We start from the raw sequence: 15,528 nt of genomic DNA, 5'->3' as shown, positions 1-15,528 counted from the left end.
CTCAGAGAGATTTTATGTCACCCAGGGCTGCATAGCTTGGCAGTGGCAGGGCTGGATTTGAACTCGGGCTGGCCTCCTCACAAGCCCAGGCTCCTTGCTCCGCTGTGGGGACCTTCTTGTCTGTAGCGGGGTGCCAGCAGAGTCTCCAGGCCACCTCCCGGCTGGGAGGTGACATTGCAGATCGGGTCATCGGATGTTCCTGGCTGTGTGGGGTGGCAGACTAGGAACCTTTGGGGGTCATAGTCACTTGTCATTCTGTGAGCCAAATAAAAGAGTCCTAGGGAATTTTCCAGGTGGTCCAGTGGTTAAGAATCCTTCTTGCAATGCAGGGGACATGGATTTGACCCCTGGTCAGGGAAATAAGATCCCACATGCCTGGGATCAACTAAGCCCAGTCACCCAAATGAAAGATCCTGCAACAAAGATCCCAAGTATTGCAACTGAGATCCAAGGCAGCCAAATAAATAAATTTAGAAAAAGAGCCCCAGAGTGCTTCGGGCCCCGTAACTGCCTTCCGCCCTCATGTGGTCTTCTGTGCCTTTATTCAGGCAGAATGCGGAAGCTTTGGCAGAAGCCTTCCTACAGTCATCCGTTTACTTACTTTTGTCTGTGCTGGGTCTTCATTGCTTTTACATCGGCTTTCTCTGGTTGCTGGGAGTGGGGGCTACACTCCAGTTACAGTTCGTGGGCTTCTCTCGTTGCAGAGCACGGGACACGGGCTTCAGTAGCTATGGCATGTGCACTAAGTCGTTGCAGCTCCAGGGCTCTGGAGAACAAGCGCAGTACTTTTGGCTCATGGGCTGAGTTGCTCTGTAGCATGGGGAATCTTCCCAGACCAGGGATCAAACCCCTGTCCCCTGCACTGGCAGGTAGATTCTAATCCACCTTGTGATAAGGAGAGTCCAGCTCTTTTCTTCTTTCAACACAGTAATTGAGCAGCGACCTCCTGACTGGCAGTGACAGGGTGCCCTTCATGAGCTGTGCCCTGTGGCCGTGGTATTTATGTACATAAATCCTACATAGGGTGATCATCCCCAATTACAGATAAGGAAACTGAGGCTCCAAAAGCTGAGCTGACGAGGTGCTAATGCTAGTGTGGAGCAGAGCTGGGCTTAAGCTCAGGAACCAGTAGTGAACAAAACCAAACCAAGCCCCGACCCTCAGGGAGCATCCACAGCAGGCAGGGGTGACAGATAGGCAATTTGTCATAGCGCCATCAAGGAGAGCTTGTGGGGCCAGGTTAGAAGTCCGTCCAGCAGAGTCTGGTGGAGCCAGGAACACGGGGTCTAACATATTGTGTGTAGGTTAGCGGCCTGTTCCACCTTATTGTTGAGAAGTTTCACTGGAAGCGGAGATCTCAACGTGTTCCTCCATTCTCTTGTTGACGGGCCTCTGGACTGTGGCCACTTTTTGGTGGCTATTTTTGTCCGCACCTCGCGGCTTTCAGGATCTTAGTTCTCCAGGCAGGGATTGTACCCAGATCCCAGCAGTCAAAAGGTGAAAAGGCCTCACCACTAGACCGCCAGGGAACTCCCCACCACTTTTTGACTATTATGAACATAGCTGCTATGAACCTTCTTGTACAATCCTCTGTATAGAGCTCTCTTTGGGGTAACTATCTAAAAGAGTCAAATTGTAGGGTCTTCAGTTGGATCTAGGACTTGCCTGTTGGCTCAGTGGTAAAGAATCTGCCTGCAATGCAGGAGACACAGGATAGGCAGGTTCGATCCCTGGGTTGGGAAGATGCAGATGCCCTGGAGGAGGGCATGGCAACCTACTCCAGTATTATTGCCTTGAGAGCCCCATGGACAGAGGAGCCTGGCAGGCTACAGTCCATAGGGTCACAAAGAGTCGGACACCACTGAAGTGATTAGGCATGCAGGCAGATTTGTTTTACCTATTACAAATGGACTGGTTTCCAAAGGGCTTGTTCCACTTTACGTTTCCTTCAGCAGCATGTGCGCTTCACACCTTCACTGATGCTTGACATCGCCAGTCTTCATTTATTCATTTTGTGGGGCCAGGTCTTAGTTGCAGCTGCACATGGCAGCAGGGTCTAGTTCAGTGTCCAGGGATCGGACCCGGGCCCCCTACATTGGAAGTGCGGAGTCCTAGCCACTGGACAGCCAGGGAAGTCCCACTAGTCTTTGAACTGACGTGCACTGAATTTTAAATGGTGCTTTTTCCACCTTACAAAGGACATTCTAACCAATGAGGTTTTCCTTGAACACACATTCTTATTCTAAAGGTCCTAGGGAATTCCCTGGCGGTGCAGTGGTTACGACGCCACTCTCTCATTGTCAGGAGCCCAGATTCAATCAGTCCCTGGTTGGGGAACTAAAATCCCACAAGCTGTGCAGTGTGACCAAAAAGATTGATAATAATCATAAAATAAAGGTCCTATCAGTTGTAAAAGGTAAACTGCGGCACGTTATAGTTTGAAAAGTTCATGTAAGCAGACAATTCAAATCAGACAGCCAAAACTGAAAAATGATTAGAGGTGCTTTGTGGGTAGGCTAGACAGAGGATTTTAGGAGAAAACATGGAAGCAGAGCAATTATGTAATTGGCTTGAGCGTGAACAAATTCTTCTTTTATAGGGGCCACACTTCTCCGAGGTGAAACTACACAACATGTTATAACCCACCTATTAGCTTACTTTACAATACTGAGAACACTTAATTCCATAAAAACAGACAATGGCCCTGCCTATATTTCTAAACAATTCAAACAATTTTTACATTCATTCTCTATTAAACAGATTACAAACATTCCTTATAATCCACAAACACAAGACATAATTAAACAAACACATTGCACACTGTAACTACAAATGGAAAATTAAATAAAGAAAAATACACAGGAACACTTTTGTCTTCTTACCAGAGCAGACATTACTAGATTCTAATGCAATATATTTTTTAAGCCTATAACTACTGTTGCTGCTGCTGCTGCTGCGGCTAAGTCGCTTCAGTGGTGTCGGACTCTGTGCGACCCCATAGATGGCAGCCCACCAGGCTCCCCTGTCCCTGGGATTCTCCAGGCAAGAACACTGGAGTAGGTTGCCATTTCCTTCTCCAATGCATGAAAGTGAAAAGTGAAAGTGAAGTCGCTCAGTCGGGTCCGACTCTTAGTGACCCCATGGACTGCCGCCTACCAGGCTCCTCCGTCCATGGGATTTTCCAGGCAAGAGTACTGGAGCGGGGTGCCATTGCCTTCTCCGATATTACTGTTAATATAGCTTTATTTCTATTTCCAGTCTGTAAGATTCTTAAAATAACATCAACTTCAATGCCTGTTTCACAACACAAAACAAAAACAATGTAAAAATGACACCATTTGCCAAATAAGTTATTTGTTCCTAAGAATATCAAAAGTGCAAAATATTCACCTTCTTTTCAGGTCTGTCTTGAAAATATAATCATCTTCCTTGACACACTGAACAGAGAGATTCAACAGCTGCCAGGCTGCATTTCTTTTCCAAGGACAAGGTCAAATATATTTGGATATGAGCAACATTTCATTTATCAAGTTGTTCTGCATCAACTTTCAATAATTTCACTTAGGAAAAAATATTTGAATGTTTGCTCCTAATCCTTTGCCCCAAATAACACAAACCACTTAAAACACAGTCAGATCCCATTTCTTTTTATATCAGGAAAAATGTATATATTGAATGAAGAGAAAATCAACCCATTTATTCAAAACCACAGCCAAATACCAGTCCCAAACAGATTTCTAGATGATTTTTTTTTCTTTTGGACTGAAATATTTCCTAAGAATGTTTTCATCATTATTGCTTTCCTTTCTTTCTATAACTATTATTAATATAGCTTTATTTATTTTAAATTTTTTAAACTTACTGCAAGGAGATATTTTGACAAAAGCAGAAAAACATTTTGAAACATTAAAGGACACCTCCCTTCCTTTGCCCATTTGATATCAAGATGGATTAACTAATCTATGGAAATCTAAGAAACTAATCTTGCAGGGAAAGGGATATGCTTCTATTTCTCCAGATGGATCCAACGAACTCACATGGCTTCCTCTTCAGAAGATTCAACCTAAGGGGGCCCCCCAGCATTCAGACTAGAGGCGAAACAACAAAAACCTCAGGAGGAAGGAATTCTAATACAAGCCATGGCGATTTTAAAAATTTCCAAAAAACACCGCACTCAACGTCATCAACCTTATGATCTCCCTACTTGGGGACAGATAAAAACCCTTACTAATCAAACTGAAAATCTGATTTCTCAGCAGGGAATGCCTCGGAATCCTGAAAATATTTTTCTTCGCTATGCTTGCTTTGCTTGCTTTTGCTTCCCCCGCTCAGGCTGACTTGATTGATCACACTTATTGGGCTTATATACCTAACCCCCCTTTTCTATTGTAGGTTATAGAATGGACAGATATAGGACCAATCGTATCTACTAATAACTCAACACATATGCCCCCTTCTTGGAACTTGGAGGGGCCCTCTCATCCTGAAAAAACTAATTAATATCTCTCTAGGTTATGAAGTCCTTCCTTTGTATATGAGCCCAACAAAATTATGCATAAATGTTAGCCGACAAACTTGGGCTCTCGCCCTGCCTCTAAAAGAGGACTTTTGGACACTGCTTGGATTATTTACTGCCCTTTCTTTGTCTGTGAACCATGTTTATACTACTGAAACTTTAGGGAAAGAGTTAAGGAAAGAACAAAGAATACTATGCAAAGGGTTTACTAATAAGAACTTTAAATATATTCCTGTTCATTGGGACAAATGTCAGGCCACTCAGGAAAATTAATGTTTATGGCTAATCATACAATTGTCGATTGGGGACCCCATGGTATGTGGTTATCTAACTGCTCAGATGATATTAATAGAACTGTGTATGATTATGTTACTCAAACGGCATGGAAAGTTACTAAATACTACAATGGAGCATTACCATGACAGAGGACTTCTTGGATGGTTTGATAGTGGAAAGGTCCCCCCTCATCCTCAAATCGTTCTTGATAAACAGATTGGGCCTAAGCAGTGGGACATCTTGAAACTTGCTGCAAACACCGAGGAACTTGGGACTTGGACTGGACATTTGACAGGGACTAGTCATAGCTGTAGCCATTGTTTCTTTCAGTATAATCAATCATATTTTATACAAGCCTATGTTCCACTTCCTTTTGTTGTAGCTATAGGAAATTTACAATTCAATAAGACTTTATGTTCTGTAACTTGCATAAATTGTAAATTATATACTTGTCTTAACTTCTCTATTTCCTTGAGAAATGGCTCCCTTTTGATTCTTCAATCTCGACATAATCTGTGGTTACCAATAGACTTATTGGTATTCCAGTGGCCCTGAGCAGAGGGTCCCATGGCTGGACTTGCTTCCTGGTTACTTAATAAATTGCTCCGATGATCTAAACGATTCATTGGATGGCTGATTTTTGGCATTTTGGGATTAATAGCTATTTGTACCACTGCTGCTGTCACTGGTGTTGTTTTACAAACCTCAATTCAAACACATAATTTTATTCAAAATTGGACAAGAGATGCTCATACTATGCAGGCCACTCAGGCTCAGATAGATGAGGATATTCAAGATGAAATACAGGAACTAAAAACAGCCATCAGATGGGTTGGAGATCAATTAATAGATGTACAAAAACAGATGATGCTAAAATGTGATTGGAATTCTACTCAATTTTGTGTTACTCCTGTTCATTTCAATAATAATGCCTACAACTAGGAACAAATCAAATTTCATTTACAAAACATACATGATAATGTCTCTCTGCAAGTACAATAATTACAAAAAATATATTTGAAACCTTTTGTAATAATCTGCCCTCTTCCACCAATTTGGAAACTTTAGCTGAACAACTAGCTGATCAATTATCTGGGCTAGACCCATGCAGATGGCTTCAAAGCATTACTCACAGCATTGGGTCTAAAACTGTAATTTTGGTGATTCTCATAACAATTACATTTGTCATCTACCGCTGCCAAGATTCATGCCAAGATTGTTAAAACTAAACAAACTCTAATGGTCAGAACTCTTTTTACAAATATTATAAATAAATAAGGGGGAAATGTCAGGGAATGTTTAACAGGTGGATTCCTACCTGCTGTTTCTCCAAGTCGTTTGTTCCTTTTTAAGCGGAACAGCTGCTCCCAGGAACTGAGGTCATCATGTGAGACAGGCTTGAATCTCCTTTAGTAAACATTCTCTTTACAACAAAACCGCTTAGTCTCCATCTCCTTTCTTGAGATATGGATTGTCTCCTGACCTTGTGACCATTATTAATCCCTTGTTCCCTTGGTGACAGTTGCTGTACATTTGGTTTTCTGATCTTTATCATTGTCGAAAGAAACTTCCTGTACCACAGCCTTTATATACTCACAGAGAAATGATTAAAGCGCCTTTGCTCCATCAGCACTTGGGTCCCCATGTCTTTCTTTCTCTCTCTCTCTCTCTCACTCTCCTCGGCTGATTCCTTGGAGCGCAGAGACCCTTAAGGCTCACTCTCCTGCCAGGGCTTCTAAGACTCTCTCCACTGTTCCTTCATCCCCCCTCGAGAGGGCGCCCGGTGCCTTCGTGAGAGACACAAGTGCTGTGTCAAGGATTTTATTGGTTTTCTTTGTAAACCAGGGAGTATCAGCCTCCTTCTCTCTTTAACTTTTTTATCATTGTCTCCGGACTGCCAGGTCCCAGTCCATTAAAGGCCCCGACACTAATACAACTTTGTTGTTTTAAACCACTGAGTTTAGGGATTTGTTTGTTACTGTAGCATAATCCAGACTATCCTGATAGATGCCAAAGTCTAGCACCTGCCAAACATGGAAACTGAGTAAGTAGTAGCTACTAGGATGGTAAGTATTGGCCAGACACATTGTGCGCAGAACGCACAGTGTCTTAAAGGTGCTAGTGCAGTGTGCTCAGCCACTCAGTGGGGTCTGACTCTTTCTGACTCCATAGACTGTAGGCTGTCAGACTACTCTGTCCGTGGGATTCTCCAGGCAAAAATAATGGAGTGGGTTGCCAGGCCCTTCTCCAGAAGACTTACAGAACCAGGCATTGAACCCACGTCTCCCACATTCGCAGGCAGATTCTTTCCCATCTGAGCCACCAGGGAAGCCCCTGAAAGGAGCTAGGCACTGAAATAAGTCCTTTCTGCGTTTTCTTTCATTTGACTCTTAAGACAGCCCTTTGAGGTTATAGCTATTAAATCCACATTTTACGAACATGAACTCGGGGGCAAAAACAGGTTAACTAGGAGAGGTGATCATGGACTCTGGAGTCTGACCCTCCCAGCTCTTTGACCGAAGGCAAGTGACACCACAATCCGTGCCTCAGTGTGTTCCTCTGTGAAATGGGGGCAATATTTTCAGCGTCACTGAGCTGTGATTATGAAATGAGGTACCGCATGGAAACACTTAGCATAGGGACCAGGCAGAAAGTAATCCTTTAAAAAAGCTAGCATCTTCCCTTTCTTTCTTCCAAAGAGAGGGTTCCCAAGGGTTCAGACCCCTGCTTTTTGCATCCCATCTCCCCAAAACATAGCACATCACAGACTCAGGATTGATCTGTTAACTTGTTTAATTTACAGACACATGGGAACCGTAGGAATTTCTAGAACCGTAGCTGAGAAGGAATGGAGGCCAAACACTACATGGGCCTCAGTTCTTCACTCAGCCTTGCCAGAAGCCTGGGGGCTTCAAAGACAGCTGGTCTTCTTGATGGTGAACAAACGAGCACCTGAGGGCACCAGGGTCCCGGGCTTGGTGTGGCAGGCGGTCTTCATACCACAGCCCCGGGCAGCAAATTTGATACCTACTGGAGGGGATTTTAGACTACAGTCAGGATCCCCAGCCTCCCTCCTCCTAGACCAGGGTCATATGCCCCAGCCACCTTCTCCCCCAGATCTTTGGAGCCACTGTCTCCCTTAGAATCTGGAAGCATGAAGCTCCAGTTCTGGGCCTGTCTGGAACCCCTGTGCCCTCCTTCCGAATTCCAGGTGTCCCTTACCAGGCCGCATGAGGCCAGACATGGCGACACAGTGGGTTTCCTCGCCAACACACAGTGCTTCCGCAGTCGCAGTGCATGTTTCCGTAAAGGCAGTGATGCAGGAAGGACACCGAAGGCCATTCTCTGTATGGTTTCTCACGAATGCTGAAGAGGAGGGTGGAGGGTAAGGTAATCGGAGACGTGAATCCCTTTCCCAACCTCCCAACCACTCAGGGGACAGCAGTTGGTAACGGACACTGTATTTTCAGAAAACAATCTTTATTTGGCTACGTTGGATCTTAATTGCGGCCTGTGGAATCGAGTTCCCTGACCAGGGATCCAACCCCTGCATAGGGAGCATGGAGGCTTAGTCAGTGGACCACCAGGGAAGTCCCTGGACGCTGCAGTTTACAGGAGAAGAACCCGAGGCTCAGCGCAAGGAAGACGCTTGCCCCGGTGACAGCGCAGGTCAGTGGCAGGTGCTCACAGCTGGCTCTGGCGGGGGAGGGGTGGGCAGGGAGGGACTCCAGCCGTGGGGCTCAGCTGGGGCTTACCGGGCAGGGGGTCCTGGTTGCAGCCATCCTTCTGGCAGCAGCGCCTCTTGGAGCCCATGTAGTTCTCATGGTTCACAGTGAAGCCGAAGAGTCCTGACTCACAGTTGCTGGATTTCGAACAGCCCTTGTAGCTGGTCACTGCCAAGGAGGCCTCTGCAGGTTGGCCGTGGGCAGGAGGCTCAGTGGCCCCTGGTCTGGACCCTTGCCCTGGGATGTCTCCCCCACCTTAGAGTTGCCCCAGCCCACTGCTGTCTAGAGAGGTTTCTTCCAGCTCCCCAAATTCAGATCTCTTTTCTGCCTGGGGCATTGTCTGAATGGTTCATTAGGTATGCAACCCATCCTCCCCCAGCCCCCAGACTCTCCAGGGTGGCCCTTTCAGCCCCAGGGCCACCCCACGGCCATCCTGCATGGGTCGCATCTGCAGTGGTCTTTTCCAGACCACCTGTGACTACCCCCATGCCTGTGTGAATGGTCTCTTCCAGTCTTCAGCCTTCCCCTGACCCCTGGAATTCCTTCCACCAGATGCTGGGATGGGGCTGCCATCCCCACCTGCTGTAACACCCATTTCCTTCTCCATCTAAGGTAGACGCTTCCAGATTTCCCAGGGTCACTCCCCAGACTTCCTAGCTATGATCTCTTGCTGCTCTCCTTGGCTACTCTCAGTCTTCTTAAAGTGGTCTCTTCCAGTCTCCCTGGCCTTACCCTTCCCCACCATAGATGGGGTGGGCTCCTCCAAGCCTAGGGTTTCTGCTCTTTACCCGCCGTGCTTGGGTGTGTGGGTGCTCAGTTGTGCCTGATTCTTTGCAACTTCATGGACTGCGCCCAGGGACCATCTGTCCTTGTACGTCTCTCTCTCTATGACAATATTGGGACTTCCCAGGTGGTGCAGTGGTAAAGAACCCCCCTGCCAATGTAGGAGATGCGAGAGACACGGGTTCCATCCCTGGGTGGGGAAGATCCCCTGGAGGAGGAAATGGCAAGCCTCTCCAGTATTCTTGCCTGGAAAATCCCAAGGACAGAGGAGCCTGGCGGGTTACACTCCATGGGGTCGCAAAGACTCAGACACAACTGAGCTCGCACCCAACTCAACCAGCCCCAGTAGCACCCGCTTTCTCTTGTCAGGAACAGTTTCTTGCAGCCCGCATCTCTGGGAGACCCCTCACAGCCCCAGAGAATCAACCTGATCACATTCTTTGCAACTCACCCAAGTCTCTTTTACACCCATCCCTTCACCTTTTACATATTAGACTTCCCCCTTCTCTGGATTTCACTCTTCCCCCATGTCCTTTGCTTTCCTAATTACTTCTTTGGTAAGAAAGTCTGTATCTGCACTTCCCCATCCTCTTTGGAGTCTCATCTTCAGAAATCCTTGGCAACAGTGGTTTCTGTCATTCCACCGGATTCTCTGTCCACCACCCACCTCGAGATTGCCTTTCCCTTTCCTGATAATCATCACTCAAAGGTCCCTCCCAGCCCATGGCGGTATCTGCCACCGTGAAGGCAGCCCCCAACCCCCCAGCATGTGATAGCAGCCCCTGCCCTCTTACTTCTGTTGGTCTCAGTCACGACAACTATGCAGGAGTCCTCATCCAGGGCGCAAGTCTGCAGTTTTCCTCTGCAATTGGGACCGTCACCGACACACACCTCACAGCTCAGTGGGTACCCTGCAATTACAGAGCAGGGCTCTAGTGAAAGGTGCCGTAGTCTGTGGGCCATGACTCCCGAACCCAGACGGGGATGGGGTGGAGGGGTCTGAAGGAAGAAGGACCTGTGTCTCCCTGGTTTTCATGGTCGGACACTGGCCACTGAACTGGGATGTGTCTGAAGCTCTGCAGGGATGCCATGGTGCTGGGACCAAAGCTGCTCTCTGGCGCAGGGCAGAAAGCAACTCCCCTCATGGAGCAAGTTTATCTAATTACAAGGCTGGGGACTTTGGATGCTAGATCCTCTGAAACAGCTTGGGGACCTTGAGTGGTTCTGCTGAAGCTTTCCATGGATCTTAAAAAGTTTTTTTATAGTTATAATTTTCTTTTTTCTATTTTTGGCTCTGCTGGGTGCCTGCTTCCTGTTGGTTTTTCTCTAGCTGTAGTGAGTAGACGCTACTCCCTCGTTGCAGTTTGGGGTTTCTCATTTGTGCTGGTTTCTCCGGTTGCAGAGCACAGGCTCTAGAGCATGAGCTCAGTAGTTGTGGTGAAGGGTCTTAATTGCCCCAGTGCACGTGGAAGCTTCCTGGACCAGGGATCACACCTATGTCCCCTGCGTTGGCAGGGAGATTGTGCCCTGAACCAGTGGGCAAGTCCTTCATGGACTTTTGTGAGCCTTCAGGTGCAGCTGGTTCTCGGAAGTGGGATCACCTTCCTTGTGGGGACCAGGCTGTCTACGTCTGGTAGGCAGTGGGCGCTCAGGCAGGGGTTCCTGAGAGGAGATCTGCATCCCAGGTCAAGAAGAAAGATCGAGGATTACGGGGATAAGGGCCTGGACTCCTTGGTCCTGAGACAGGAGGCAACTGGAGGCCCAGACACAAGGCATCTGGGTCCTGGGGAAAGTGGAGCTGCCTGAACTCCTACAGCTAAGGGAGGAGGATACCAGGGACCTGAACTGCTTAGAGTCCTGGGAGAAAGGAAATCTCTCGACCTCGCCTCATTTTTTTTCATACTAGTGAAAAATACTAATCATATTCTCATCTGATTTTCTAGAATTCAGGTGTCTTATTTTGAGACACTGCCTGGGATACAGGGAGCAGAGCCCATCCAAACCCCTCCTTTCTCCAAGATTTAAACCCATACGTTTTTTATATCTTCCTCCCTTGGGGACCCAGGCTTTCTCTCCTTTACCCTTTGCCTTCTCCATGAATTTCAATTCCCAGCACACCTCCTCTTTCGCTTCTCCCTTGAGGACCTGGCAGAATGTTCTCTCATATTCCTTGTTTTGAGGGTCCCAGGATTCCAGAGCCCTAGTCACTTACCCAGACCCAGGAGGGTGCAGAGCAGCGTGGTGGCCAGCAACAAAGTCTCGAGTTTCATGGAAGGCTTCATGATGGCTAGATGAGTGACCCTGCAGGCCTGGGTCCCCAGGTGTTCTTATAGGAAGCTGAGAAGGGGCGGGTCTGGACCTCCCTTACCCCTAGGCTAAGAAAGGATGATGTAAGACCTGGGGTAGGTCTCTGCAGCACTGAGTGGGGGAGACGGAACCAGAATCCAAAAGGAGTAGTGGCATCTTGTGCCCAGCCCCTCCTCCATGCAGCCCCAGGCGTCTGGGCTTCCTAAACTCTCTTCCATCAGGTCCCACTGCCCTGGGCCTCATCCCCTTTTTTTCTAAGGTGAAGCCCAAGATCAGAATCAGGTCATTTTGTTTTCTGTAGAGTAGAGCAGCTGTTAGGACGCAGGTACGCTCCCCCTTCTCTCTTTCCCCAAGGAGGTGCCCAGTGTGGGTGAGGCTACCTGTGAGTACCCAGCAAATCCAGGCTTGTTTTGCCGGGCATGCTTGGCTCATACTCCTTTTTCTGTGTTTGGTCTGTCTCCATCTCCGACCCCACCCCACGATTCACTTGGGTCTCTCGGAGACTGAACAGAGGGGTGCTTGTTCAGGGCATGGGGATGGTAGGGGACAGATGCCCAGAGTTCACATTGGAAAAGGAAGGCTGGGTGTGTATCTGGTTCGGGCACATACTTTGTGTGTTTTATTGAGGTCCTTTACATACTCTCTTGGAGAAGGCAATGGCAAGCCACTCCAGTACTCTTGCCTAGAAAATCCCATGGATGGAGGAGCCTGGTGGGCTACAGTCCATGGGGTCGCCACGAGTCGGTCGCGACTGAGCGACTTCACTTTCACGCAATGGAGAAGGAAATGGCAACCCACTCCAGGGTTCTTGCCTGGAGAATCCCAGGGACGGCAGAGCCTGGTGGGCTGCGGTCTATGGGGTCGCACAGAGTCGGACACGACTGAAGCGACTTAGCAACACATACTCTCTCTGCCTCAGGCCTGATCTTCAGGGATCAGAGATTTTGTCGTGTGTGTGTGTTAGTGTGAATATCTGTGTGTGTCTGTGTGTTGGGCGTGGGGAGGGTAGCCAGCCAGCCAGTCATGGAGGGGATCCTGTTGCGGTAGGCTCCCGGCTTCCTGAAAAAATCCACTCAAGATTACTGGTCTCTTGCTTTCCAGGCTTCAGTTGAGGCACTGAGGATGGTGAATTTCTGCTGGGGACCAATCCTGCAGGCCAAGCCAGTTGTTAGGAGAGCCTGGTGTGAAAGTGACCGGGAGGAGGGGCGAGAGAGTGGTTGCCTAGAGCGAGGCGGGAAAAGCTCGTTGCTAGGGAACTCGGCGCCTCTGGCCACTCTCCGGAGAGACGCACTAGGCATGCGCAGTCGGGACGTAACTGTCGGCGCGCCGAGGTTTGAAAGGCCCGAGCCTCGTGCGCTTGCGCAGTAAAGGCCGCCCGGGGCGCACCCCCTGTGAGCCCCCCAAACTCAGCCCGTCGTGCATCTTTTGGGTCAGGCGAAGCCCACACGACGTTGACATGCCGGAGATCCGCCTCCGCCATGTGGTGTCCTGCAGTAGCCAGGACTCGGTGAGGGACTGGCGTGGGGGAGGGTGGAAGAAGTAAAGGAATTCGTCAGCGGGTTCTAGAACTTTTGGAGTCTCAAAGGTGTTGAAGGATAATCCGTATGCGAGGGTGCCAAGAAAGAGCTTTATTGGTGTTATTATGAATTGCAGTTTGGGAGACACAGATTCCGGTAAACGGAGTGTTGGCAGAGGGAATCAGGAGTTTATAAGAGGACAGAGGTCGCAGGATGTTACTACAGTCGTGTGGAGAGAATTCTAATTGACTGTGATACACGGAAAGAAATATTTGGCTTTAAAGAAGAAGCAGTCCTGAGTTACCAGAGGGTAGGGGTCTGATACGTACGTTGAGGTTCTGGCACATATTCTGGATGCCTGTGTGAATACAATATGTGGTCAAAAGGTCAGATTCCACGTAGCTGTGACCCGCTTGGTCAGAATTCCTCAGTGGCCCCCTGGTCAATCTTAGAGCACACTTTTAGCAATGCGGACTTCATTTTGGTTTTCCTTTCACAAAGGGGACTTTGTGGAATTCTAAGGAGGGTCATGGGAGAATTTCTGGGAGGCCATAGGTTATTCTGGAGAGATGTGAGATAGAGGAATTTGCTTTGAGAAAAGGAGGATGTTTTGCTTCCTGGGAAGGAGCAGAGGTGAATTTCCAGGGGAGAATGTTGGAGGGGACTCCAGGTAGAGTGTGGGGGGATTTATTATTTTAACACTAGAAGGTTTTTGAATTGGGTTATAGCCAGATAGGAGAAGGCAGTGGCAACCCACTCCAGTGTTCTTGCCTTGAGAATCCCAAGGACGGGGGAGCCTGATGGGCTGCCGTCTATGGAGTCACACAGAGTCAGGCACGACTGAAGGGCCTTAGCAGCAGCAACAGCATAGCCAGATAACAACGTTGGGAAAGTTTCAGGTGAACAGCAGAGGGACTCAGACATACATATACATGTATCCATTCTTCCCCACACCCCAGAGTTTGAGGGGATTATAAGGAAACTGAAACCTGGGTGATGTCAGAGGGCTTGAGAAAACTCTCAGACTAATCTGAGAGCTGGGGAACCCTAACATTCCCTTTTCTACTCTTCTCTCCAGACCTACTGTGCAGAAAACCTTCTCAAGGGAGACACTTACCGTAAATGGCAGGCAGCCTCTAAGACCATCTCTGTGGTGCTCCAGGTGATTCTGCCAGCCGCCCCACCATCTTTTTCTTTTTCTCCTCTCTGGGTGGCATGAGGGATCTTAGTTCTCTGACCAGGAACGGAACTGGAGCCCCCTGCCCTGGAAGCTCAGAGTCTTAACTACTGGACCCCCAGAGAAGTCTCCCTCCCTCCATCTCCTTAATAGAAAGCTGCAGGTCCAGTGTCCAGACTCTACTCTGGAGTTAACTGGCAGTGAGCTGAGGCACTTTCTCTTTGGTTCCCACCACCTCACCTGACAATGAGCAGTGTGGTCCCTGTGCCCTTAGCAGAGGAGATGGGTGATGCAAGGACTAGGCCAGGAATGAATCCATGTGTGGTCCAGGCAGGTTGCTGCTCTTTTCAGAGCCTTATCATCCTCAGTTGGAAGAGAGTAAACCATTGCCATACATCCTGCTTCTCAAGGCCCTGAGCTTAGGACTGGAAGGTGTCTCATATCATCTAAGGCAATCAACCGCATTTTAAAGATGGGGAAACTGAGGCCTGGGAAGGGCCAAAGTGAAGTGGCCAGTCTTAGTGACCATTGTGGAGTGCAGAGTGCTTTGGTACGAGCTTGGTGAAGTTGGAGGGAGCAAAGGGAAAAGGGGAGCTTGACCCAGGATGGTGACAGACTTCCCAACAGGCTCTTCCCATCAGGCATGAGGAACTGGTGGGAGAAGAGGGCTAGTGTGTTCCCAGGGGCTGCCTGGGGGTTGCCCTGCGAGATCTGCTCTGCAGGGAGTCGGGTGGTGTTGGAGCTGTTATCACCCCTCATCCATGGCGGTGCTGAGAGCTGAACCCAGTGTGGGTGCTCTAGCCACCTTTTTGTTGTTTCTTTGTGTCCAAATGTTGAATTCTTTTCTTTTTTAAATTTATTCATATTTGGCTACGTTGGGTCTTAGTTACGGCATGTGGGATCTAGTTAGCTGGCCAGGGTTGGGAACCTGGGCGCCCTGCATCGGGAGCATGGAGTTGTAGCTCCTGGATCTCCTGAAAAGTCTCTGTCTTTTTTTTTTTTTCTTAATTTTTGGCCACACCACATGATACTCTGGGGTGTTAGTTCCTCCGTCACAGATTGAACCCCAGCCCCCAGCCCCGTTGAAGGCACGGATTCTTAAGCACTGAATCACCCGGGAAGTCCTCCACTTCTTGATTTTGGCCACATTCATCCCTCCAATGTAAGGGTATTTGGGAGGGATGCTGGGGGCAAGGCCTACCGGATTGTGTTAAATATATTATTGTC

At 48.3% G+C, this 15,528-nt stretch overlaps 1 protein-coding gene across 1 annotated transcript; it reads right to left on the bottom strand.

Moving 5' to 3' along the window:
- Positions 1 to 7,571: 7,571 nt before the first annotated feature.
- LOC139177136 (phospholipase A2 inhibitor and Ly6/PLAUR domain-containing protein-like) lies at positions 7,572 to 11,660 on the bottom strand. Its single transcript, XM_070771174.1, has 5 exons — positions 11,513 to 11,660; positions 10,095 to 10,211; positions 8,548 to 8,700; positions 8,015 to 8,158; positions 7,572 to 7,822 (listed from the first exon to the last, which is right to left on the bottom strand). The coding sequence occupies exons 1-5, from the start codon at positions 11,580 to 11,582 to the stop codon at positions 7,704 to 7,706; spliced, it is 603 nt and encodes a 200-aa protein (XP_070627275.1). The 5' UTR covers positions 11,583 to 11,660; the 3' UTR covers positions 7,572 to 7,703.
- Between the last annotated feature and the right edge of the window lie 3,868 nt (positions 11,661 to 15,528).

This window comes from Bos indicus, chromosome 18, assembly GCF_029378745.1.
Source record: "Bos indicus isolate NIAB-ARS_2022 breed Sahiwal x Tharparkar chromosome 18, NIAB-ARS_B.indTharparkar_mat_pri_1.0, whole genome shotgun sequence".
In the NCBI taxonomy this organism is placed as follows: Eukaryota; Metazoa; Chordata; class Mammalia; order Artiodactyla; family Bovidae; genus Bos; species Bos indicus.
Note: the sequence above shows the minus strand (reverse complement) of the source record. Positions and strands in the feature narration are given on the sequence as shown.